This window comes from Emys orbicularis, chromosome 12, assembly GCF_028017835.1.
Source record: "Emys orbicularis isolate rEmyOrb1 chromosome 12, rEmyOrb1.hap1, whole genome shotgun sequence".
NCBI lineage: Eukaryota > Metazoa > Chordata > Testudines > Emydidae > Emys > Emys orbicularis.
The window spans coordinates 5,588,224-5,614,596 of record NC_088694.1 but is presented as its reverse complement, the minus strand read 5'-3'; the positions used below and the strand labels follow the sequence as shown (position 1 = coordinate 5,614,596).

The 26,373-nt window shown below is 38.6% G+C and overlaps 2 protein-coding genes across 3 annotated transcripts in view; both read right to left on the bottom strand.

Annotated features, from left to right (window-relative positions):
• LOC135886751 (peroxidasin homolog) overlaps nucleotides 1-2,264 on the bottom strand; it is a 62,815-nt gene extending 60,551 nt beyond the window's left edge. Inside the window, exon 1 of the mRNA XM_065414533.1 lies at nucleotides 2,002-2,264. Within this exon, the coding sequence (XP_065270605.1) occupies nucleotides 2,002-2,264 (263 nt within the window). The remainder of the gene's footprint in view (nucleotides 1-2,001) is intronic.
• An 8,477-nt stretch (nucleotides 2,265-10,741) lies between these two features.
• Nucleotides 10,742-25,922, bottom strand: PCMTD2 (protein-L-isoaspartate (D-aspartate) O-methyltransferase domain containing 2). Of its 2 annotated transcripts, XM_065414421.1 has the most exons (7): nucleotides 25,879-25,904; nucleotides 23,158-23,228; nucleotides 22,103-22,440; nucleotides 19,540-19,642; nucleotides 17,182-17,353; nucleotides 15,036-15,159; nucleotides 10,742-12,995 (listed from the first exon to the last, which is right to left on the bottom strand). In XM_065414421.1, exons 3-7 carry the CDS (start codon nucleotides 22,407-22,409, stop codon nucleotides 12,613-12,615), a joined length of 1,089 nt encoding a protein of 362 aa, XP_065270493.1. In that variant the 5' UTR covers nucleotides 22,410-22,440; nucleotides 23,158-23,228; nucleotides 25,879-25,904; the 3' UTR covers nucleotides 10,742-12,612. The 2 variants fall into 2 exon arrangements, with proteins under 2 accessions (XP_065270493.1, XP_065270492.1); XM_065414420.1 differs by lacking the exon at nucleotides 23,158-23,228 and having other exon boundaries at nucleotides 25,879-25,922.
• Between the last annotated feature and the right edge of the window lie 451 nt (nucleotides 25,923-26,373).

Genomic DNA, 26,373 nt, shown 5'->3' with positions numbered 1-26,373 from the left:
AGCCAGCTACACTGGATCTACACCACCCATCACTGCCTCCATCAGAGGAATGCCCATCTTGGGACTTGCAGCTGCTTTCGATTTTATAGCAGCACAGATCGAGCTGGGGCCCAGGATCTGGGTGTTCGTATTTGTATTTCGTACCAGTACGGTCTGTTCATATCAAACTATGACTTATGAGATATGAACATAATTCCATATTTTTTACTCCAAATAAGAACTTCATGATCTGGCCGTTAATTTTGCCAGACCTCTGGATGCTCACACAGATGCAGTGTGCCTTCTCCTGAGAGGAAGAAGTATGACTGTGTCATAAAAATCTGGAACAGTTGGCGTTTTTAAGATGTACCTTTTGATCGTTGGCAACTTTTAAACAGCATGTGAATTATTAAACATTTTTATAACAGATAAAACAGAAAGCCGCCTCTTAGGACTATGTATTTCAATTAGATTATAAAATCCTCAGGACGGCCAGAGAGCCAGTGTATTTTTTTATTTGTATATCTTTCCAGTGATCTATGAACAACAGAGAATATTTAACTTGGCTCAGGTAATCCATAAAGATTTATCAATATGAACCTTGCTTTTAATTAGATGGACCACATTCGATTGAGCCACAAATCTTCCTCAGAAGGTGTCTGAAATATTAAACGCAGTGCAGGAATATACATCAAAATGGGATGGCTCTTATTTAATTTGACATCTGGGCCCAAGCCTGAATAATTCCGTTCAGATCTCGGTAGTTTGCTACCTTTGCCTGTCACATTAACCCAAATAACTTAGATTTTTTAAACTTTTAGACATGCAAAAAGTACCAGGAGTAGCACCAGGAGTAGTAGTAGTAGTGTGAACTGCTAACATTTGAACCACTGTATTGTCTAACCACTCTCAGAGCGGGAATATGTCATAGTGGTTAAAATGCCAGTGGCTGATGGCATACTGTCTCCTGCAGTGGTCCCATTGTTGCCAGTAGTAAAGCTGCACTAGTAACAACAGTGGAAAAAATTTAGGGAGAAAAAACTAAGATAGACACCCCAGCTGAGATCAGAATTTGGTCCATTAGAGTCACATGAAAGTGATCCTCAGCTAGTTAATTTGAACAAATTCCATAATCAACAGCAACATAACTGAGAACAAAACTATTTATGCATCTTTAACAATTTCCTGACTGCTTTTGACACTGCCCAATTCCTCCAAACCAAGAAATCATATCTGGATAACATGTGTAAAGATACTTTGGTACGGGCCAGATATGTCTTAAAACCATTCTGGAGTTTTAGAATTTACCATTCCTTAAAAGCATAGGAAGTTTGCTCTTCCACATCTATTACCAGAAGTTCTACAGAAGCCCCAGATTGGCCTCAAAAGGCTACATGAACTCCCTCTCTTTTTGTTACTCAGATCTTCCATTGAAATAGGCACAGCCAACAATTCATAGTCTTCCCCACTGTAACCCCCTTCCAAAAAAGTACTATCAACCCAGTGGATTTTCAAGAATGTATAAGGTTTATCACTATTGTTTGGCATCCCAAATAAACCTTCAGTTCTTCCCCTCTCCCTTCCTCCAGTTGGGTCTGGAAAGTAAGAACCTACAGGAAAAAGTAGATAAGGGAATGGAGTTGCATTTATAAGCAAGAAACAAAACCACCGTTTCTTTGCATACACAAAACTAGAACACCCAGTGCCCCCCCATTTCCCCAAAGCTTTCTCTCCAATAGTAAAAGGTGATCTATTATCTTCCTTTAAACAAACCCTGCTTAGGGATTAGCTTTGGAGACTCAAAAATCATTTTCTTGTGATCTTAGTTGTTTTTTAGTTTCCTGTAGGTGTCCAGTTAAATATCATTAACTGATGCTAAGTGAGACAATCTCTGAAGAGGTGAGGCTTTTGCAATACAGGCATTCCTGCAGGAAAAGCAAGGTGTAGAAAGCATGGCTTTTCTTTCCTCTCCTCAAAGGCTGATCATGCAAAATAAGCAGTAAAATGAAATCAGCTACTTACAATATGTTTGTCTGAGGTGGGACTTCAGGGATGTTTTCCAGCATCAGATGCATGCATCTTACTGTAGTCCTAAAGCACAAGCAGCGGCTAGGACAGGAGCAGGAGAAATCAGGCAAGAGAAGAAAAAGCAAGAAGCCGGGAACAACTGTAGATTTGACCAGCATTGTGTTTGCTGGAGTGTACTTTCCCCGATTCTGAACTGCAGGGAGCTGACAAAAAAATTTCCCAGCCTTGAGGTCCAGGAGGAGGGGACTCATCAACATGTGTTTTCAATTAAATTAAGGCAGTTTGACAGTGTAACCTTCCACCCCCTCTGCCATAATGTACATTGTTTGAGATCACACTGCTCCCCCACCCTCATTTAAGAGTTTGTACACAGTCACCCACAATTGATTTTGACTTATTCCCGCCTTGGCTCCCAGCTGGAATAGTAAATTAACTCCTCACGTTCCTCTTTGGCACATTTCTACATTTGTTTAAAAGTGCAAATAACAGCTCTCTGACATTGGTAAAGTCAGCTTTGTAGAGGCGAAAGAAAGGATGGCTTTGTGGCTAAAGCACTGGCCCAGGGCTCAGGAGAGCTGGGTTTAACTTATTCTGCCTGACCTTGGGAAAGTCACGTATTAATCTCTGTCTCTTAGGGTAGGTCTACACTTCAAGCTGGAGATGTAAATTCCAGCTGGAGGAGACTGCGCTAGTTCTGACCTCTGAGCTGGCACGCTAAAAATAAAGCGTACAGTGCAGTGGGTCCCCAATTTCATATGGTGCTACAAATAACAAAATAAATCAGCAATATTCAGCTAAATATAGTGGTGGGTTTGTTCTATACAGTTAGTGGCTAACTAAGATAAATAACCTGAAGATAAACAGTACTGTAAGGAGCAATCCAGCACAGACTAGAAACGCAAGAGTGAAATGGACTAAATGACCTAACTAGTCATTCCCATCTCTCATTTCTAGGATTCTGTGATTGTTGCAATATGGACTAATTTGATCAACTAATAAAATGCTTTGTTGATGGGATGCCATGCCCCATATGTAAAAAAATATGGCTAATGGATAAAGGCATTTTTTAAAATTGCCTTTTATTTATTGTATAAAGTAACACAATGAACCCAGAGTTGGAAATAGTGATACTAACTATCCAAATTATGGAAATTCAACCCCCTGCACCCATGTTTTGCATTGTATGAGAAAATTCAGAAGTGAAGGGAAGACCGAATGGTTCTTCATACTGGACATCCAGCCTTTTATAAAAAGCTTAAACTTGGAGTCTAGAAGTTTCATAATGATTTTTAAAAGCGATGTGCAGTTTTAAATTTGTGTATTAAGCATGAAAGTTCATTAGTGGATAGGGCTATTTCAGGAACACTGAACATGGCAAATTTCCAGGCTTCTCTGTCTGCGGGATCCACTGAAAGTTCTTTTTAAGTCAGTAATTGTTTCCACTTTGTAAACTGTAAAATACAATTAAAATGACAACAACATAATTAACAAGAGTCTGATTTAAATCTTCAAAACCCAGGAAACCAGGGACTGAGGATGGCGTTCTAGCCATAACAGATTCTCTCAACATTAGGCTACAGACATAGGTGTTACAGAATGCAAGCATGCCAGAATGAGTTAATGGAGTTTTAGCCTTCATCCTGTATTTCCTTGCTTTTTGTGGTTCCCTCTGTCCCCAAGCCTTTTATATTATTTGAGCATTTTACGTTTGGGGTTTTTTGCCTGCTTGCTTTTTTTTTTTTTTTTTTTTTTTTTTTTAAAAGCCATTTTCCCATACTTAATGACCTTCCAAACCAGGGTTTAGATAATATATTCCAGAATGTTACCAAAATAATCCCCCCCAGACACATACACACTATTTGTAATTCTCTTCGCAGAGGCACAATGAACCAACCGTACTATAATAGTTTGTGGCTTCTGCATTATATCTGACCAAACCTTGTAGGTGGTAATCTTATAGTTGATGTTAAAAGTCATTCACTTCCCAGCCAGAAAAAGGAGACATTTTACACCAGGTTTCTGGTCTAACCCTCAAGCAATTTTCTGTCTGTTTACATTGGCACCAGTTTGAAAACTAGGCAAATTTGCTGGAAGTCTTCCACCTTTACTCTGTAGACTTGATTCTTGTTTATGAACAGAGTGACCTCTAGTGGCCAACAAAAATCCCTCGTGATTACATACTGTGAAAGGCTAAAAAATACCCACTTCAGTCTTCATGAAATTCAAACTGCTGGCATCCAAAGAGCAGATAGCCTCAGATTAATGGCAGCTTGAAGTTCTAATTGAAACAAGTTAAATTCCTTCCTTTCTGGGATTTATAAAATAAGGCAACAAGATTCTGATTGAAGTCTTGAGGCCCTGAATGGCATGTATTCTTCTGACTCTTTCTGTGGTGGCTCCACACCTCCTCTCTTTCCAATCAGACTGAAATCTGTTGGAGCAGTATAGCATTATAACAAGTACTTAGGTGCAGTTCTACTCTGAAAAATTACTGTAAAAAGGCCAAGAAATGTCCCACATTTGTCAGTGTCTTCTAGATCAAGTTTCTTCAGGTTACTAAAGTAATATGGTTTTTCTAACCATCAGCTATGAGCTTGGAACCTTTAAAAAAAATCCAGTTTGATTTTAAGAAAATAAGAATGGCCATACTGGGTCGAACCAATGATCCAACTAGCCATCCTGTCTTCTGACAGTGGCCGGTGCCAGATGCTTCAGAGGGAATGAACAGAACAGGGTGATTATTGAATGATCCATTCCTTGTTGTTCCAGCCCAGCTTCTGGCAGTCAGAGTTTAGGGACACCCAGAGCAGGGGGTTGCATCCCTGACCATCATGGCTAATAGCCATTGATGGATGTATCCTCCATGAACTTATCTAATTCTTTTTTAACTCAGGTATATTTTTGGCCTTCACAGCATCACCTAGTAGTGAGTTCCACAGGTCGACTGCATTGTGTGAAGTACTTCCTTATGTTTGTTTTAAATCAACTGATTAATTTCACTGGGTGACCCGGGGGTTCTTGTGTTACATGAAGGGGTAAATGACAGTTCTTCCTCCGCTTTTTCCAGGCCATTAATAATTTTATAGATCTCTATCATAATCCCTCCCCCCATTAGTCATCTCTTTTCTAAAACAAATAGTCCTAATCTTTTAAATCTCTCATCTGGAAGCTGTTCCATACCCCTAATCATGTCTCTTACCCATCTCTGTACGTTTTCCAATTCCAGTATGTCTTTTTTTAGATAGAGTGACCAGAACTGCATGCAGAATTCAAGGTATGGGCAAACCACAGATTTATAGAGTGGCATTATGCTTTCTATTTTATCATCTCTTTCCTCATGGTTCCTAACATTGTTAGCTTTTCTGACTATCACTGCACATTGAGAAGATGTTTTCAGCCAACTATCCTCGATGGCTCCAAGATCTCTTTCTTGAGTGGTAACAGCTAATGTGGACCCAGTCATTTTGTATGTATAGTTGGGATTATGTATTTCAACATGTATTACTCTGCATTTATCATAGGGTTGCCAACCCTATAGGATTGCCCTGAAGTCTCCTGAAATTAAAGATTAATCTTTCATTAAAGATTATGTCATGTGATGAAACCTCCAGGAATATGTCCAACCAAAATTGGCAACCCTAATTTATCAACATCGAAGTTCATCTGCCATTTTGTTGCCCAGTCACCCAGTTTTATGAGATCTCTTTGTAACACTTCACAGTCAACTTTGGACTTAACTATCTTGAGTAATTTTGGATCGTCTGCAAACTTTGCCACCTGTTTACCCCTTTTTCCAGATCATTTATGAATAATTTTCCTGGCTCACACATCCCCCAAAGACATTGCAATCAAAGTTTAATGAATTCCATTGCTAAAGCCAGACTAGAATTCAGTGCACTTTCCCTATAGCTGCCTTGGCTCGGGTAACAACATATTTTGGGCCTTGATCCTGCAATAGATAATATGCAAACAGACCAGTCCACCCAGTTGCTATCATCTGCAGAACTGGACCATTAATAACTATACACACAGGGAACAGTTCTGAATAGGAAGATTCTATTCATACAGTTACTTTAAAAAAAAAAAAATCAACCTTCATTTGAAAATGAAGCTGACGTTTGAAATGAGTGTCTTCTACTCATTTTGTCTTTTCTGTTTGGAAAAGAGGTTGCTGTTGAGGTCTTTATTATCGAACACTAGCCATTATAGCTCCCTTTTGTTTATGTATTTAATTTACCTGTTTGTCCATCAGCATCAAATGATATTCAAAACAAATGTGCAGTCCTGGAAACAAAGTTTGAAACTTAACCGCTGTTGGGAGTGACAGAAGAGAGTTAATGCACATACTTGTACTCTATGCCCAATAATGGCCAAAACCCATCCCTCTTCCATACAAAAATATTTTGAAATCAGTGGTATATATAATTGATTGTGCTTAGATTGAGGGCTTCTATCTCTTCTCCTTCCACAAGACATTAATCTTTGCATTTGAACAATCTGAATGGACTACAATTGCAAGGGTCTGCCAAAAAAGGCACACAAATACTGGCTTCTGCATACTCCACAAAGAAGAATATCCAAAAATAGTGCAGGCACATTTTCAGTCACCCTTTGAAAATTCAGTCCCAAGAGCATAGATTTTGAATCACCACTTTTGCTAGCAAAATAGGTTGCACATGTTATTCACCAGTTGGACACCCAGCTACCAGAGCTAGGGCGTTTTTGTACATGTAAAACGAGGGCTCGATTCTGCGAATGCCTAAAGTACTGGCATTATTCAACTAATGCCCAAGTTGTCTCATTGGCTGTGTATGTAGGATCAGGTCCTAAATGTACCACCAATTTATGCAACAATAATTTACAAGCACAAAAAAATGTGGCCTTTCATGTCTCTGAGCTCCCATTCATATTGTCTTGACACAATACATGATTGTTATTGTATGTAACCAACTGTGAAATTAGTTAGTTTCATAAACAATATTTATTGCAAAAAGTAATTAGTATACCTACAAATCAGTCATGTAATATCTTGTTCTTTTTAAAATAAAATTACGGGGGGGGGGGGGAACAAAGGAAGAATTATGTAAATATCAAAACCTTAAAGGCACTTTATTTATAAATTGATTTCATCTACAAAGACCAAAGCAGGAGAGGTTATAAGGGAAAAAATAATTTTTGGCACCTACTAGCCTGTGTTAAGTACATTCTGCAGTAAAGATCTGATTCTAAATTACTATTTTTCCATTATTTCTTGTAAACAATGAAAATTATTTTGGGGGTATCAAGAGAAGAAATCAGTTCCTGTGACTAGAAGTCACTATATAATCTTATGCCATCTCGAAAAACAATAAGGAATGAAATAATGAGAACGTTGATATCAATAAATAGGCAGGGATGCAGTATCTTTAAACAAGGGAGATGAGCCCAGCTCTCTTGTTAATATAGGACAGTAGCTCACTTCTATTTTAACAAATTAAAATCAAAATCTGAAGAGGAAAACAAGTTTATCAGCAGTATAAGAATAACAACATTACTTTTTGTTTGTCAACTATTATTTATTATATTAGCACCCATTAATATCACTAAGATCAGGTTTTCACAGAGAAGGTCTTGTTTTGAGAGATTTCAAACACACACACCCCGCCCCTCAGTTAACACTTATTTTTGTTCATTACAAATTTTACAGTCCTATCAGTCTGAAAGTGTGAACTAGGCCCACTACATACAACCCTCTACATACAGTTATAAAAGCCTGGTAAGGGAGTAGCTACTGTGCATGTGCATTTAGTTTTCATAACTATAATTACTGCAACATTGGCTCTTATGAATCCATGGCATGCAGACACATACTATTATTAACGTGCATTTAAAGGGTACACTGTAATTCATATTACACACAAATCACTAAGTCATAGAAAGTCCTTGGAAAAAGGCCCATATTTTTCCTATATGTGTTTAATAGTACTGTACCATAAGAGAAGAAATTAAACCACAAGAAGTATGTTCAAATGATATTAAGGGTCTGCCTCAAGGTCTCAAAGGAAATCAAAAATCAAAGGGTAAGCCTGAAACATTCTGACCTTAGCCCAGCTGAGCCTGAGTATTATCAGATTCCTAAGACAGTGGTTGATTTTACATACTATTGGTTACCTCGAGCAGCAAACAACTCAAATGAATATCAACAGGAGTTGCAGGTACATAACAAGAGAATGGTATAGCTCTATACATTCCATTTCTGAGCATCTTCCTGGGTTGAGTGGAGTTTCAGGTATTATCAATGAACTTCGAAGCTTGGCAAGTTAAGTAGTTTCTGTAGATATTTGAACATAGCTTTTCTGGTTTAATTATGGAAGTTACTTACACAACTTCAGTGTAATTGGTATACTGTTACACATGCTCAAATGCCTCACAGAGACCAGAATGGATACAATGGCAAAACAAATTCTAACATAACATTGTTCATGAAGCTCTACTCTGAATTCAGACAATATACACTTACTCCACGAGACATTATGAAATACTGTACTTGTTTTGTAACATGAGACACCACAAAAAGGAACAGCTTTGAGACATTTTGTATAGATAAATATCCACAAATAAATAGATATCCAATTGTCATCCAATGACACAGGACTACAGTTTTGAAAAGAAAAAAAGAAAAAGAAAAGAAAAAAGTCTCTGGCTTAAAAATGCTATTTCACTCAACAGAAGGGAACAAAAATTCCACCTTACTAAGAACATCTTGGTGGCGTCTGACACGTTCCGGGGAGCTGTGATAGCATGCATTTTTTACCTGGATAACGTTTCATAGTAAAGAAGTGGAGTTAAAGCATATGCAAGTTGTTAAAAGCTTCCCTCCAACGCCTTTTGAAATATTTCTCATGGGCTCTAGTCAAATGTAGATTTGGGATGTATTGTAAATGCAACTGCCATAAAAACACTCTTATTGATAGCTAGTTTAAATGTTAACATACATACAGTAGACAAAATGGCAAATATCAGTTACTTGTAACCAATAGGTGCTTCTCAGAAACTCTTCCTACCTGTTAATGACAGACAGTCTTTCTTTTTGAAAGAATTCAGTGACACAAATAATAATTACATTGGTCTCCTCAGGTAGAACATGGCACATTCATCCCTTCTCAAAGTAGTAAAAGTATTTCTAGGAAGCAGTGGATGGAAAAGGAAGGGATTAGTTGTATATTTACATACTATCCTACTGTTTTGATTCGGAGAAGGATATGTTACCTCCACACACACATTTGTCTGGACTAACCCAGAGGATATAAAGATGAAAATCTATACATCATCATATTGTAGCTTAAGAGTCAACAGATATATCTATTGCTAATGAAGAATACCTGCAGTTGACTCTTCTTGCTGCATTAAGATTAGTTTTCATTTCATCTGAAGCTGAAATGGAGTTTTCACAGTACTGGTGAGACAGAAGCCCTGAATGGTAACTATTAAGTTCACATTTTAAAGATCTAGCTAAGGAAACTGGCTTGCCAGTATATTGCTGTACTATTAAATCCATACCAATTCCATGTGCACTCCAAACTGCCAACCGTATCTTCCATTATTCCATTAGCTACTGATTTGCGATCACCAATTGTGCTGCTTTTGGAAGATGATGTTCCAAGTTAAGATGAAATCAATGTAAACTACATAATTGCTTGGCATTAAGAATTGTCTTTTCTAAGAACAGAAATTTCTTCTTGTAGTTTTGATAATACTTATTTTTGCAAAGTATTCTTAACACACGATGCAGAAGCAATGCTAAAAAGTCATTACTGCATTTATTGATATAGAAACACTCATTTTAATAAAATTGTTTTCAATTGCTTGACATTTTTGCATGCCTCATGAGATTAGAAATGACAATAAAAATTGTTTTACACACTTTTTTCAATTTGCATACTTAAGATTTCAACAGTTTGAAGCTTGTTTCCTTATGTACTTACTATTCTATCAAAATCTACAAAGAAGTCACATGCATTTTAAATGCAGACTATCTGGAAAACAAAAATAAACACTAATCAGAAAAGCAGGTAATATTTCCATAAAATGTATAGACTATACAAAAAACAGTATGCTACAGTTAATCTAGTAAACACACAAATCTACTGTACTAAACTACAGTGCAAGTGCTTATGCACAGGGAAAATCATATTTACAATTCCCCTTTATTTACAGGCTATAAACCACACTATTTCACAGTTATATTACACATATAGACTTTCTACCATGTTTTTTATTTTGACAATGGGACACTGACAACCTAGAACCCAAACTGCTTGTGTGTATATTTACTGTATTCAGGCATACACAGGAAAAATATTTTTCTATGCATTTTAAAGAGCCCTACAAAATCTAGCAAATGTAATAAAAAAGGCAAATCTGGTGAAAATCTGACAAAATATCTTTTATAGTTATAGGAAAAAACATCAAACAGTGCCAAATGCAAAGATAAAGTAACTGAAGCAACAAATAGGATTATTCATATAAATATCCACTTCAAGTTGTTATTGACCATTTTAAAAATAGGAGACTTCTACATGATATCTGTAGAAAGGCCTGCAATTAATAAATAAGAGGGGGAATTGGTAGCCCAAATCGTGAAAAAGGGTGAAAAATTGTCTTGCCACTGGAGAGAAAGGCATATATCTATGACAAACATGGAACATGAATGTTTAACAGTTAAAAATAATATCCTCTGAGGTCACAACAAATGCAGTTCATAGGGATTTTATTGGACATCCATACATTGTATTTTATAAAAAAAGACATGTTAATTGTCACAAGTACAGAGTGGGTATTTGGAGACTTTTAAAAAGGGAGCGAGCATAAAAGCATTGTTTAGACACAGACTAATTCCTACATTTTCAAAGTGCGGCACAAGATTTAAAACACACAACTCAGTCAATGCAAATTGTGTGATTCAGTACCATGTAACAAAGTCCAGGTTAACGTGTTTTGGCAAAACAATCTTCATTCACTCCTCTTAGCAAGTTGAGGAGACCATACAAATGAGATCAAGATCAAGCCCGCCAACTGCAACTGATGAGGAAATATCCTTCTAACATAGCTGGATTATCTACTGATAGGATTATTATGTAGTTAGCCTTTGAGTGATCCAAATCAATGCAGCCTCAATTGTTTCCTTCGGGCCCCCAATACTGTACACAGATTTTTTTTCAAACAGGCCAAAATAATCAAGCAATCTTCCCCCCAACACATGAATATAAATCTCCTCCTACCATCATTACAGGAAGACTTGAGAATAAAGATTAGAATTTATACTCCATGAAACTGCAGATTATAAAGTCTTTCTACACAAGCTACTTAAAGAAACAAACAAAAAATTAAATGAACTAGTAAGGCTGTAAATCTAGTTCCTGCTAATCTACAAGGACAAGGTATATGTGAACAGCATTGCAGTCTCCTTGCTACAGCAGAGCCCCAAACAGGGCACTTAAGCATTATGTGTCAGTAGCATAACCACTCACTTTGGCTTCCTAGACTGTTTCCACTTTCTGTGCAACCTCTGAGAAACAAAGTTTGGTTCATTTCCCAGGACACTGGCTACTTCCTTTAGTTCAGGCTAGGAATGCCTGAGACTACCTGCCTTACACTATGTTCAGCACAGCAGTCACACATTAACTCATATAAGGTCTGTTGATTGCGCTATCAGAACCAGTCTTAGTTTAGCTCCTTGCTAGGTTTGTCCTTTTCTCACCCATTTTTTCTGAATTACTTTATAAGTGGTGCCAGAGGAAACAGCCACAAACCTGATCACTCTAGCAATCTTTGAAAGTCAGCTGATCAGTTTAGCAACTCTAAATTAAATTCGCTCTCCTTATTTCTTTTTAAACCTTACATAGCTTGCATCTCACCTCAGACTGGATTTTACAAAACAAGCTGTTTTCTGTGAAGGAAACACCAACTCCCTGCCAAACATTCCTCTTCCCCTCAAATCTAAAAAAATGTAAGGTTTATAGCTAACCTGAGACCCACCAATCGAAAGGTGGCCAGTGCTTTGCTTCAGTGTTCAAAACCTGGATACCTCAAAGTACTACCAAAGTCTGATTTTGTACGTTTGTGTTTTTTGCAGATTACTGGAACAAATAAGGTTTACCAGGTCAGATTTTATCAATATCTCCGTTTAAAAATGAAACCAAATGTGTACTCCATTTGTGTCAAAGTTAGTAGGAGAGCATGGACAATGAAGTCTTTAGAGCACTGCCTAAGAATATTTAAAACTGCAATTTGGTGAAAGTGCAGCCAAGAGATTTCAATAGACATCTCTGTGTGGTTAGTTTTTAGGGAATGATATCCTTCTCTCTCTAAGCAACTGAGCACTTCATCAGCTTGCTTTTTAAAAGGGAACACTGCTGCAGGATAAAACTATAGCATACAACCAAGAAGGAGAGGAAACTTAAAAAAAGCTATGATGTTTAAGAATACAGCAGCCACATTCCCCAGCTAGCCAGCCTACTGCCATGTGTGGTCATGTTAACAGGCAAGCAAGTGGTACACATTTGTCAAGCCCTAAGAAGTATTTTATTTTTATGTCTAGCTTTCTGCTTTCTATGATAAAGAAACTTATTTTTCTCTGTAATAAAGCAGGTAATATTTCAAGGGATCAGGCAAAGGCAGACTCAAGACCTTCTCTCTCAGAAAGTTTACAGGGGGGTCTGGCTTCAGTTCAGAGATACCCTTTTCCTCCTCTTCTCGCCTCTCCTCCTCAATCTCCTCACAGTTGTTGTTATCATCTGAAGGGTTTGAGATACGACTGGCAAAGACTTCTTTATCTAAGAAGACAATGGTTTCCATGCGACGGCGGCGAACACGTCTTCGTTTAAACCTTGGAGGGTTTTTCAGACCATTTCCATTTTTGCTCATTGTTTCTTGATGTATTATCCTCTTAATAGTTCCTCGGATGGCAATGCGAGCCAGATCCTGTAGGCTGCGGACAGTTATTGGTGCTATAACACAGAATGAAAATATGAACAGGTATGGAAGCAAAAAATCTGGCAGTACAGGCTGAAGAGTTGTCTGAAACGGAGTGAGGATAACTATTTCAATTCCCTGTTATGTTTATAAAAAACAAAAACAACAACAACTTTATTTCAGTCTGTCAACTCAGATAAACTTAATGTTTTCCCCCAAAAAACATGTTGTGTTATGCACTTCTCCCATAATCTGATCACTGAGAGAAGGAGTCGAGAGAAAAAGTTCAAATGCACAAACCCACACTGTGCACAAAACACAAATCAGTAGACGCTGATTGAAATATTTAAAATAGCATTTTGGTATGTTATACTCGAATGATCAAGGAACTATTTTATGTTACCGTGTTTTAAGTTTTAAATCTTCAGATTGTACAATAACGTGGAGAAGTTTGTTTCCGGACTTCTCAGTAGTATGGAAACAGTCCTCAATGCGCAAGACAAAGTGAGTAGATCTAGATTCTACTCCCAGCTCTGCTGCGGATTAATTTCGTGACTTTGGGCAAATCACTTAACTTTTGTCAGTTTCCTCATCAATACTTTTCTACTTCAAAAGGTGTAGACTAACATCATTAGCATATGAAATCTGTTTCAAAATCTGTGGATAGAAGGAGTTAGAAGCATGTGACTGTATTATATATGGTACATACTCACCCTCTTCAGTGGTTTAGAGAAGCAGTTCTCAACCAAGGGTACGTGTACCCCTGGGGCTACGTGTACCCCTGGGGCTACGCAGAGGACTTCCAGGGCTACATCAACTCATCTAGATATTTGCATCGTTTTACAACAGGCTACATAAAAAGCACTGTTTCATACAGACAATGACTTGTTTATACTGCTCTATAGCCTATACACTGAAATGTAAGTACAATATTTATATTCCAATTAATTTTATAATGATATGGTTAAAAATGTATTTTTATGTTTGCTTTTGTAAGCAAGTAGTTTTTAAGTGAGGTGAAACTTGGGAGTACACAAGACAAATCAGACTCCTGAACGGGGTATAGTAGTCTGGAAAGGTTGAGAACCACTGGTTTAGAGGACTCTACATTCTTTTGTGCAGCACTATTCAGTCAATCCAAGGTGTGCAAGAGTCAACACTACTGCACAATTCCATGTCTCTCACGTAATATAAATAAAATCTGTATTTGCATATATCTATCCCTGCACTGAGAAGCATCAAATTAAATTGAAAAAACTGTTCCATTATGGATTAAAAACAGTTACAGACATTCTTCTGAGCAAAGAAGGGGGGAAAATAAAGTACGAAATACTTGCAGGCTTCCTCATAGTGGACACAATATGCAAGTATGCTCAGATGGACAGTTAATATGCTCTGTACAGTGAGATAAGCAGATATCATATAAGAATAAAAACAGATTAAGTAGTAATTTCTTGAGGGCAGGGACCATGTGTTCTTATGTGTTTGTACAGGACCTTGCACAATGGAGCCTCAATCTAGATTGGGATCACTGGGCACTACCTGCAATACAAATAAAAATAATGCAACTCCCTCCTGAAGGGTATCATGTTTGAAAGAAACTCTGCACAGCCATGCTATTGATATAAATTGATATATGTCACATCTAAAACAAATGCTGTGTGCATTTTTCACTTTGCAATATATTCCCTTAATACTATAAAATGCCATGTAAGAATCTACATGGGCAAGACAGTACAGTCTGAAACGGGAAACTGAAAATGCAGGCAGATTATTTTAAAATTCAAAGATATGCACTTTCAATTTCACAGAGCAGACACTAACATTTCTGGATTTGTTTTGCAAATTGCTTTCCTAATACCACACCTCTTCAAATACAGAAAAACTGGTAACCAGCATAGGATGGACAAAATTGGACAACTGTCAAAAGAATGAAACCGCTTGCGTAGTTTTCACCAGAAGAAGGAAGCTGCACTTCCTCTGTGTATGAGTACCATGTTTGGATCAAGGTGAAACTAACAGCCAAAGGGACAACAGAAAAAGGAGCAAACGTACCTATAAACATTTATACTTACGCAAGTGAACAAGTCTCGATTTCCCTGAATCTGCATGTATGGGTTGAATCAGAGGAGCAAAAGAAACAGCAAGGATCTTCTTGGTTTCCCAGGCAGCAGGACCAGTGCGCGTGATCTTCGTCAGCTGCATTAAAAAGAGAAAGTGCTGTCTACTATGTAAACAGTAGAAATCAGTTATCTATAGTTAATTTTTTATGCAGAGAATGAACAATCTACTGTTTGCCTTTTGGATTTCAGGCAAAGTGTTCGAAATACACAGAATTAGTGGTGACAAGATGAAAAGCCAAGTAACACACAGGTTCATCATAATTCTTTCTTTAAAGAGTGAATTTAGAACTCATGAAGAGAACCAGATTTACAGCCCTAATGGACGAAGTTGTCTAACCACAGAACATGTACAGTGGCAATAACAGATTTCATCACACTGCCCTCCCAATTTCTCCCCATTCTGAACTATAGGGGCTGCCTCAGAGTTCAGAGGTTAATTCAATCTTCAATAGACATTCATTCCTTGGCTGAAAGTTATTGCAAAGAATATTGGTAGGTTTTGCTTTGTGAACGGGATCACCAATTAATTTTACATATTGTAGGTGACCTAACAGTCTCTGAATGGTAATAATTTCTGTGAGCTGCTGACCAAAACTAACTACTGTACCTAGAGATGAAAGGTTCCATATGTCACTTCCAATCCTAAACCAAGCAGTCCCGTGAAACAATATATCTTTACTTACAAGAGATGCCAGAATTATGAAGATATATTTGTTTAGAAAGTTTGGGCATGGTTATTCAGAGTTTCAAATCAACAGTGACCTGTGGCATACCATTAAAAATGGCAGATCATTAGAAAAATTGGTAACTGACCTGTTGGGCCAGTATATAACAGCACCACAATCCTAGGAAAAGTAGAGTCCATAGAGTGTTGCTGCCACAAAAGGCAGAAGCACACAGATAAGGTAACAGTAGTCTAATAACTGTCTTGTTAGTTTTCTACAGTATAAAGAGGGTAGGCCGAGAAAGCTCTTTTTATATCAGTAGCAATTTTTGCTACAGGCTGTTTATTTAACCTATGACTTACAACTATTTTGAATGCTTCCTGTTTGGCAAAGTAAGCTGCCACTTTTTCTTGCCCAATTTTCACTGGTTGTATCTGGAACTCTGAACAAATTTCCTGCTGGAGAACACTTCAACAGTGTATGGGATAAGTAGAAAAAGGGGGGGGGGGAAAAAAAAAAAAAAAAAAAAAACGAACTAAACCCAGATTTAATCTTGCAGAAAATATATATATATTTTTTAATAGTGAAAGAAAGTTTTAGCTAATCTTTAACTCCTTGGTTCAAAATTTTAAACTGACTTTCCTAATAGATGTATTTGTATTTTCATATACACAGAAATTACCCAATTTGTGTGCACAAAGTGCTCACTGGCACTTATGAATGTTGGTATTTTGGATGCCCCTTTAGAGGACAGTTTGCGAAGCTGACTCTTAAACACTTAAAGAAGTGATCAAGCATTAAGTATTCTTGACTTATAATTTAAAAATTCTTTTCCGGTTACAGTAAATATAACAAGACACTGCACTATACACTTGCAAAATCTATTTATGAAGTAGTTTACAATCAGAAATTCAAGCTAATCTGAAATCAATTTTCTCCCTCTCCAAGCCTCAAATGAAAGATATCAAGAGATGTAAGATTCACATAGTTACAACGCAGCCCAACCCTGCACCACTACCTTCCTTTTCTACATACTGTACTTACTATGAAACACTTTTTATGGACCGTCTAATTTACCACTGGAAAGCACAAAGTGTGGTATGGTACCTCACTCCAACAAACTTTGACTGAAACATTCTTGAAGAAGTACAACAATGAAGTGTGAAACTAACTTGGAATACCTCTCACAATTCACTACAAAATTAAATACAAAAGACCTGAAGAAGGACTGTCCGGTAGAAATATGCATACTTTGTAACATATAATTAAGAAACGTATAGTTAAGTTTCTGGAAACTGCTCTCTTTATTCCTAGTAAAAACTTAGTGTAAGAGCTGATATGCCAAATAGTTGCCTATAAGGAAGGTAGTGAACTGCACCTATAGGCTAAATAAGAATAAAGAAATCAAAATCATAGGTAAAGAGGCACTCAACCTTTTCCTCGAGTGGCATGACGAGAATTCCCCCAACTTTCAGCAGACTCTTCATGTAGTCCTCATGTTCTTTCTGTACCCCAGCACCACAGTAAACACGGTCATACTGAGTAGAATCTGGAGAGATCTCTAAACAATTGCCAGTAACAAAGGAGGGCTCACAGAATTCAAATCTGAAAAAGAAGAGGTCCAATTATAACACTCCAAACTTGATAAGAAAATAAATTTCACTGCCCATTTCCCCTCCCAAGCCCCAATTTCCTGGATCTCAAAAAGTTTCATTCTACAGACTACCAGAAAGGACCACAATTTGAGGCCCTCCAGGCTAGAGTGATTCTGAAATTACTCATACATGAGATTTTCCAAAGATTCTAGGTGCATAATCTGAACATATACACTGAATAACTGCTTACGCAAATTATCAGGATTGGGATTTGTCATACAATTACCTGATTTGTGGGCCCAGTTACAATATCTGTGCATAAATATTACAAGTGCAATTTGAACTCTAAGCTCTTTTAAGAGTGAACCAGAATGTCTTTGGCTTAGTTTTCCATAACCTTTCCCATAAACTGCTAAATGGGTTTCAACACTAAGAGTGAAATGCTGCCTCCATTGAAGTCAATTACCATCAATTTCAATTGAGCCAGGATTTCACTGCAAATTCATAGTTTCGACAAAAATTCTTGCAATACAGTACTTCTGATGTAGTTTGAGAGAAAAGAAACAATTTTATGCTAATTTCTGTTTTTGCAGAATGGCCAGAATTCACGAAGACTATAATAATCTTTTTTCTTATCTATGACAGTATTAATCTCTGAGGTACAAATTGGTCAGCTGTAGAGTAGTGTGGTTTTATATACTATTTTTCTGACTTCAGGTACCCCAAAGCATTTTACAAACAATGAATTATTGGGCAATTTGTTTGCCAACATAATTGCTGCACTGTTATCAACTCATCAGTAGTTTGTAAATAAGACTTGGCTATTAGGACAGTTTTATTAAAAAGATTTTGATCAGATACTAGACCACCTATTCTTTTTTATATAGTTTCAGTGAGATATACCAGTTTCTATATACCACAGATGGGCAAGGATCTCATCTAAATGACACCATCTTTAATAGTGTCATAACCCCCACTCCTTTTGTACTTGCACTGCAGTGTCACTGATTTTTTTCAACAGGTCTCCAGATATGAAACTTTCTACTTACGCTGGTCTTTGCCATTAAGCTACAGTAATTGCATTTCTGTAAAGTGAGATGGCATGAGAACAATAACAATAGGCTTATTTATTTTAGCAATGAAGGGGACTGGTTGCCTATTCACAGGAACTCTTGCCTCTCTGCTTACAACAAAAAATTGCATGCTAAGGGGGGTTACCTCTTCCCTACTGAACCATCAGCTTCTCAGTGTAGTGACAACAGTGTACGATTGGTGAAGTGGCTGCAGAGGGGGAGTGATAGCTCAGTGGTTTGTGCATTGGCCTCCTAAATCCTCAATCCTTGAGGGGGCCATTTAGGGATCTGGGGCAAAAATCTGTCTGGTGATTGATCCTGTTTTGAGCAGGGGGTTGGACTGGATGACTTCCTAAGGTCCCTTCCAACCCTGATATTCTATGATTCAGCTTTTCTTGTTTAAAGACTGCTATATCCATTTTATTCATTCTAGCATTGTGACTGTTCCAGGTGGTCAGAAGCATTACTTCCCACAAACAAATTGCAAAATAAATCCAAAAAGGTGAGAGCTACAACTTGTATTGCTAAGATAACTTTTGGTTATAGAAAATTGCAGAAAATTATTAGCTGTGACAGCAGCGGAGTGAAAGTTGCAAGGAAGAACATAAATCAGATTCCAAGCAGCTTTAGTACTGACTTAGTCATCATAAAAATAGCTTCACATTTTAACCAATAAAGTTTTTCTTCCAATAAAACCATATTAGAGCAGCATGGAAATTACTTTACACTCTTTGGTGGGATTCAAGCTGAGAGGTCACAAATATAATTTTTTAGATAGATGGCTATCACCATTTGCAGCCTCAAATATATTGGCTGTAATTAAATCTTATTGCCAATAACCGATTTTGGCTTCTTTTAACCTGTGTGGCATTAGAACAGCTAAGAGCACAACAACATAGCAAAAATTACTTACCCTCTCTCCTTCCACTTACCCGTCAGCTTAGAATGTCGTCACACACTGCCGCTCAGCAAGCCTAAGGAGCCAGTGTCCTAAAATCACCCTTAAATCTGCAGTTTGTGTGTGGGAATAGGGGGAGCTACCCAAAGAACTAGTAGTTCTGTAGTGATAATTATTAAATTCCACATCATGAAGTAGGATGCCACAGGTGTTCTCGACTCTTACTTGTCAAAGCTGTCACTTGTTCTGATGAAGACGTCCAATTTCTGCTTTGCATACTCTATAACATCAGAGTGAAGCTCCACACCATGGTTAACACCAAAAGGACCTGCAAGTTTAAAGAGTGCAAAGAAAATGGTTTTAAGGGCAACTGGATAAAGCCAAGCACAACCGATCCCTGTTCCTTTCTCAACGTGTTTCAGATAAACTACTCCTTAAGAATGTTTCTACAATTTAAAATTTTTGTTTTGAGGTCTGCACTTAATAGTAAATGGTCCTGCACTTCTAGCGATAGCTAGTGCCTTGATGTGCAGCAATCTTTGGTGACTAGTGTGCTCCTACTTACACAGGAAATGGTGAGGTAGGAATGCTGATGTCTCAGATGTACCACTGCTATAGAACACAAAGAATCCACTATAAATCACTAAAGATTATTGCTATGGGAAGTGACCAAAAATCGGCAAGAGTTACAATTCACATGGTAATTTTAACTGGCTCTAGAAATCAGACTCATTACTATTATAGGAACAGTGCTTGCATTATATTTAATTGAGTAATATATAAAAGTTCAAGCTTCTGACAGAGCAACCCTTAAAAGATATATCCTGAACTTTAAAAAAAAAAAAAAAAAAATCTTTTAAAATGTTTTAGAATGATTTTTCTGCTCGTATTAGCATATTTATAAGGGTCTTTTCAACAAGGGAAAGCGGGTTGGCTTAAAAACACCACGAGATGTGTTGCCAAATGCAACAGTTCCCACAAAATTAAAGATGTTTATGTTTTATTTTTCAGTTATAATAATCTTTAGATGTTACTAGTAAGTAACAATAGGTAAAAAATTTCAGACTAAATATGGTTAATATGTTGGAAATATCCCTTTGAACTGTAACTTTAATATATTAGAGTAATACTACGAGTGCAGCTGAGTTCCATAAAAACAAGGAAAAGACACTTACTTAGTATGCCATGAGTAAAATTTATTATTCTGTGTTACACCTGAAAGAACTTGAACATTACAGGAATCTGAACAGGGCTTATAACACCTTTGCATTCCAGAAGTTACTACAGAGGCAATAATGGTTAGCAATATTCTGGTTCTTCTGAAGTGCTGGGCATCTAAATTCTACCAGAGGACAAAAGACGAAGTACCATAGCCTTCAGAAGATTCTAATAGTTTAGGGAATTAATCTTTGATTGATTATTTTTTGTTTTGTTTTGAAGAGTTTGACTCCTCTGAATTAGAAACAGGACAGTCCCTGTGACCTACATATTTTGACAAACTGAATCCTTGTTTAATGTCATAACAAGTTCAATCCAGTTATGTCATGTGACTTTACATAACATGATTAAACGTAACAAAGAAAAATACATAATATGGCAATTTGCCTTCAAATATTTGAAAGGAAATTGTTGCAGAATTAGTTATGCACAGTTTAAGAGTCCTGCTATTAGGCACTGAAGACAATAGCCATATTTACATTATAACTAAGGCTACACAAACCCCTCTATTATTTTGATATGAGACAGGCTTGCTAATTTTAAGGGAGAAATAGTTCAAAGGCACCTAAAGTTATAAGTGTTCATATTCTAATTAGCTTTGTCAAAGCTTACTGCAAACCAATAAATAAGTTCCAGCTTCATGCCCACTCACTGGAAGTGCGACTAAGACTCAGCTCCGATGACACAAACATTTAAACAATTAAAATTTCCGACCCACAGGCAGGAGAGTAACGGGGCCCCTCCTGCTATTAGTAGCTGTACTAGAAGTCAGAAGCAGTGTGTAAGCACTGACTTTGGATTTCACTAGAATCAATGCAGTTTGAAATTTATTTTGACAGTTCTCCACACAGAGTGATTATTACCACCATGAGAATGAGAGGTGATTTGCTGCATTTTCATATTCTGTATGATAAGCCACACGTTTACATCCTCGAAGAGCTATTCTACTTACACATTTACTCCTGTGTGTTTGTTTGGAGGAAGGCAAGGGGAAAAGAAGGTTGCTAACTGTGGGAAACCACCGCCACTGTTCTTATATTAAGACATAAGACTATTTGCTAAATTGTATTTTGAAGCATCACCTTGCTTGCACTCTGGAAGTAACTAGAACTAGATACCAGGTTCTGACCTTACACTGGTATAAATCAGCAGTAACACCAGTATGAGATCACAATCAGTCCTTTTAAACGTATTTCAGGCTGGTTGTGGGGGATTAAGAATAAATGGGCACAGATTCAGGGCCCTTCCCTTGTCAAACTCAATCACCATCCCACACAAACTTCTCTGTCTCCACTCCTGACACTGATCTTCTCCTTAAGTGAGAGTCCAACAAGCCTACACTCCTGTCAGTAGGAGGCCATGACAATCAGCTGTGCACTGCATCATTGTCTGTTCTGAGTCATCACTAGGTTCCCCTGAATCCTGCTTAATTGGCCAAGTCTGATTAACATATTCTTTATCTGCACTTAGACCGAATTTAAAATCTTGAAATTAAAGAGAGGAATGTTTCCTCCTAACATGAAAATAGAAGATAATGTAATCAATAATTAACTTGACAAAAGTTATTTACCCAAGATGAGTCCGATCATAGAACTCAGGTAACCGGTGCCACTGCCCAGATTCAAGAACGACAGTCCCGGCTGCAGATCCAAAGCTTCCATCACCTCAGAGTAAATGCACGGTGCAGAGAGATGAAAATTTCCATGTTTCCACGCCAAGTCTTTGTAAGCATTGTCCTTAAAATCATCAAGATAGTAGTCTGCTCGATCAATGGCCCGGAATGCCTGCTCCACCAGCTCTGTTCGGATATACTGCGCTTCTTTCAGATTGTCGATTAACTCATCATTATCTTCTCCTGCACTCACTGCACCTCCCATCTTCTTCAACAATTTTTAGCAAGTTCTAAAACTAAATTGGGGTGGGGAAGATGAGCAAGACATTTAACATCATTATAAACGCTAAGGCTGTTGAACATAAAACAACTTTAAATCCTAAAAATAAGACAACTCCTTTGCAAAGATATCAATGTAAAAACACTAGAACAGAACGTATATTCAAAAGTGGACTTTATTATAAAAAGATGATCAAATATTAAAAACAAAATCATGTACCTGGAGTTTCAGAATTACATACATGTTTTGGGGAGGGGGGTAGGAAGGTCATAATATAATATTCACATTTTTAGTTGTATAATACCCTCCTCCAGTGACACCAGCTTTTTACCACTATGTCAGTTACTGTTTCCACTTGAATTGCTAAATAAGATTATGGGTTCTGGTTCCCATTCTTATTCATTGTCTCTTTTCCACTACGGAGTCCAAGCAATAATAATAAAAAATAAGTAATAAAAATATGGCCTGCGTTGGCCAAAATTAAAGGAACATCCAGATTCCCTGTTTGCAATAAAACCAGAAGGGGGTTAATAGACTTCAAAAGAAACAGGTAGAAAAAAGAACCAGGGAGCCTCCCAAATTGCCTGCAGTGAAGGAGGGTGAAAGAAAATATAACAGGATGCTAAGTCCATGGACATACATTACCAAAAAAAAAGATGATGATGATAATCAAGAGGCACAGGCAGAAGTGGAGGGGGAAAAAATATATCCACCACCTCAATAGAATACATACTTTCTTGTGGCTCAAGCTTCTGCAGCTCCAAGCATCACCTTCAGTGGAGAATGCAATAGAATAGAGAGCAACTGTTGGAAAGAAATTTCCTCGGAAGTGAGTTCAATTTCTCATTGTCTCTTCTAAGAGTAAAGTGAGATCATCCCCCTCAGAAACTATTTCAACTCCATCCGGCCCTTACAAAATAATGACACTGCTGATATCACTTTTACAGACTCACAATTCATTCTGGGAAAAGAAAGCAAACCACTTACTCTCTATTTAGGAGAGACAGTTTATAAAGTACATCTTCATCTTTTAAAGAATGAGTTACAGAGGGAAAGCACTTAATTTATAATTCCAAATTAATCTAGTTGTTTCCCACCCACTAAAAAGTTCCATTCCAGAAAGTACAATGCAAATTTTTATTTGCAGTGCTTTGCTGTGCTGTACTAACAATAACTGCAGAAGCAGCAGCTTTAGTGTTGTTTTCTAGATTCAGCAGATCTGCCCACAGCTAAATTGTTCTATACATTCAGCAAGAGAAAAATTACATACTTTACCAGTTGCAAAAGAAACAAAGAAGAAATTGCAGCAAGAAAATCTCAACACATGTATTCTCAGAGAGTACTGTCCTGTCTGTTTGCAAACATATGAGGAATGATGAACTTCACTCAAGTTCTTAGGAAGGACCTTTAGCCTGTTTAATAAATGTATGCCTCCAAGTATACTAATCCATTAGTAGTGTCTTGGATATTTCCCCCCCTTTGGCAGGTAACAGGAATCGTCTACCATCCCTTTTTCACCACAGTTAAAAATAACCAAAAACATTACACTATATTGCTAGTGAGAGTGCCCGGAACCTAGAATATGTACATCAGCCAGTCTTATCCTGCAATTTTGTTTTCTTCTTAAATACCTATCAATTTCTTGTGACTGCTTGATTATAGTTTGGTTGGTGCCTTTGGGTAGTATACTACACAGATTAATTATTGTGTGTAGAAAATTCCTTCCATCCCTTAAGACCTTGTTTTTCTTGAAGTTTGTTTGCGCACACTATTTTCTTGAGTATGTTTATCTCCTTCCCCTCCATTCAGGCCCTCTTTACACTATTAAAATCTCCATGTTTAAATACAATTGTGAAGTATGGTTGTGGCCCTACCTGGGCTCTGACAAGGTTAAACAAACTTCTTTTTTGCTTCTTGTGCACACAAGCACCACAACTGTGTTTCAGAGTTGTGGCTTTATGGTCCATTATACACTAAAAATCATCATGAAATCAAGACTTTGTTGTCCTCTGACCAGGCTTTAGCCCAGTTATGGGGACATCAACAGTTCTCATCCACACTACAGGCAACAGTCATTTTGTAACCCAGTCAGGGGACAACCAAGTTGTAACAGGGTCCTCTAAGTTATACTGGTAGTGTAGAGGAGACTTTTAAATGGTTATTTCTGTAGCACAGACTGGTCTTCATTTTGTGGAAAACATCTGCTTTACATGCAGAATTTTAAACATACCCCATTTAAACGTCTCTTTTCCAATAGTTACACATCTGTTTTCCTAACCTGCTAGCTATAATCAAAGGTACCCCCCCCCCCACACACACACACCTTTTAATACTCTAGTTGCACTCATTTGCAGTTCTTGTGCAGAGTACAGACTTCTCTACAGGTCCAGGCATTACTCTGGAGTGTGCATGCCACAATTATGATCACTATCAGAACACAGTGTAGTTATGAGTTGTTACACTCCAGGAATGGTTATGCCACCCACTATTTATATGGTGCCATGCTCACCTCTTCTGAGAAAAAGAAGAGTTTACAATGTTCATATTCCAGGAACAAACAATGATATTTTAATGATTTATTACAAAGCAAATAGAGTTAAATGCACTGTTTGTAAGCTCACAAAGAAACACGAGACAGGTAAACTCAGCTTTTTGACAACTGCCACAGACTCCACAGCACACTTAGCAATGAATAATAAAAGGTAGCTACACTGGGACTGAGTTACTCCCCTCTCACTGATCCTCCAATAACCCTCCCCAAAACACTCACTCTGCACCCCATTGTTACTGCCACTACAAGACCCCATGCAGGTCACTGATGTGTGTGTGATAAATACTGCTGTGCATCGCCCTCCCTCGTACCCACAGCGCCGTGTCCCCGCTCCATTACTCCACAGCTCAGGATTGCTCCTGGCAATTTAAATAATCAGAGATCAACTCAGCAGCCAGATTCAGCACTGAAGAGACAGGGGGCCTCGGTAACAAATTTTTTGGAGGGGGGGCGGGTTTGCCAGGTTATCCTGGGGGGCCTCCCACATTGTGCAGGGAACCCCAGCAGCCCCCCCCCCCGGTATTATTATAGGGTCGCTGCTGCAGCAGGTCGCGAGGTGAGCAGGGCCATGTTATGAGAGGGCGCTGGGGGGCGGGGGGGGCCTGCCCCACTGAGCGGGGACCGCAGAGTATTGGGGGCCTCCAGCCCCCCTCTCTCCCCCAGCAAGGGGCTGTAGGGGAGGGGGGCTCCGGGCTCCCCTCCCCCACCCGGGGCCTGAGGGGGAGGGGCCCCCGTGAGGCGAGGGCGGTTGGGGGCCTGCAGCGCTCGGCCCAACGACAGCGGCCGCTTCCAGCCGGGGGAGCAGGCGCGAGGGCTCTACCTGGGCGCTGGGGCAACGGTTCCCCCCCACCGGCCCGCCTATCCTCAGCCCTCCGGCTCCGGCGGGCAGCTGTAAACACTCACCCAGCTGAGAGCCTCCGGGCAGCGCCAGTGCGCAGTCGCGGAGCGGACCAACGGCGCGGCTACCGCGGGGACGACGGATTGGGAAATGGACTATACCATTGTAGCCCCGCGATAGGGAACGGAGCGCGGAGGTCCCAGCATGGGGTGACAGGTGTGGGAATGTACCACTCCAGAAAGGGGGAGGTCGGTGTGGGAGTGTCTCACTGGGGGGGCGGGGCAGAGAGGGGAGGGCAGGTGCCTGTGACAGAGGGACCAATAGCTCTGGTTACTGCACTAGTAGAAAAGGGCCCTAGCAGGGCCTTAGTGGGATCTAACCCCCCACACCCACACCGACTCATCCATCACCTTTCCCTGCGCCACCCAAAATATAGGGAACACTGGACCCAGATCCCAACTCTGCTAGGTCCTCTTAACGGTGATTTGGCCACCGCTGCCCCCAGCACGGCACTCCGCCACCACCACACACCTCAAAAGGCACAAGCGTGGCTTAAAAAA

What these genes read in the sequence shown, in the direction of transcription:
- PCMTD2 (XM_065414420.1), bottom strand. Translation starts at nt 22,409, where the DNA reads ATGGGAGGTGCAGTGAGTGCAGGAGAAGATAATGATGAGTTAATCGAC. An exon ending in TATGATCGGACTCATCTTGG is followed by an intron (nt 19,643 to 22,102) that starts GTAAATAACTTT and finishes TTAAACTTGCAG; the next exon opens with GTCCTTTTGGTGTTAACCAT. An exon ending in ATCGAGACTTGTTCACTTGC is followed by an intron (nt 12,996 to 15,035) that starts GTAAGTATAAAT and finishes TCTGTGTTATAG; the next exon opens with CACCAATAACTGTCCGCAGC.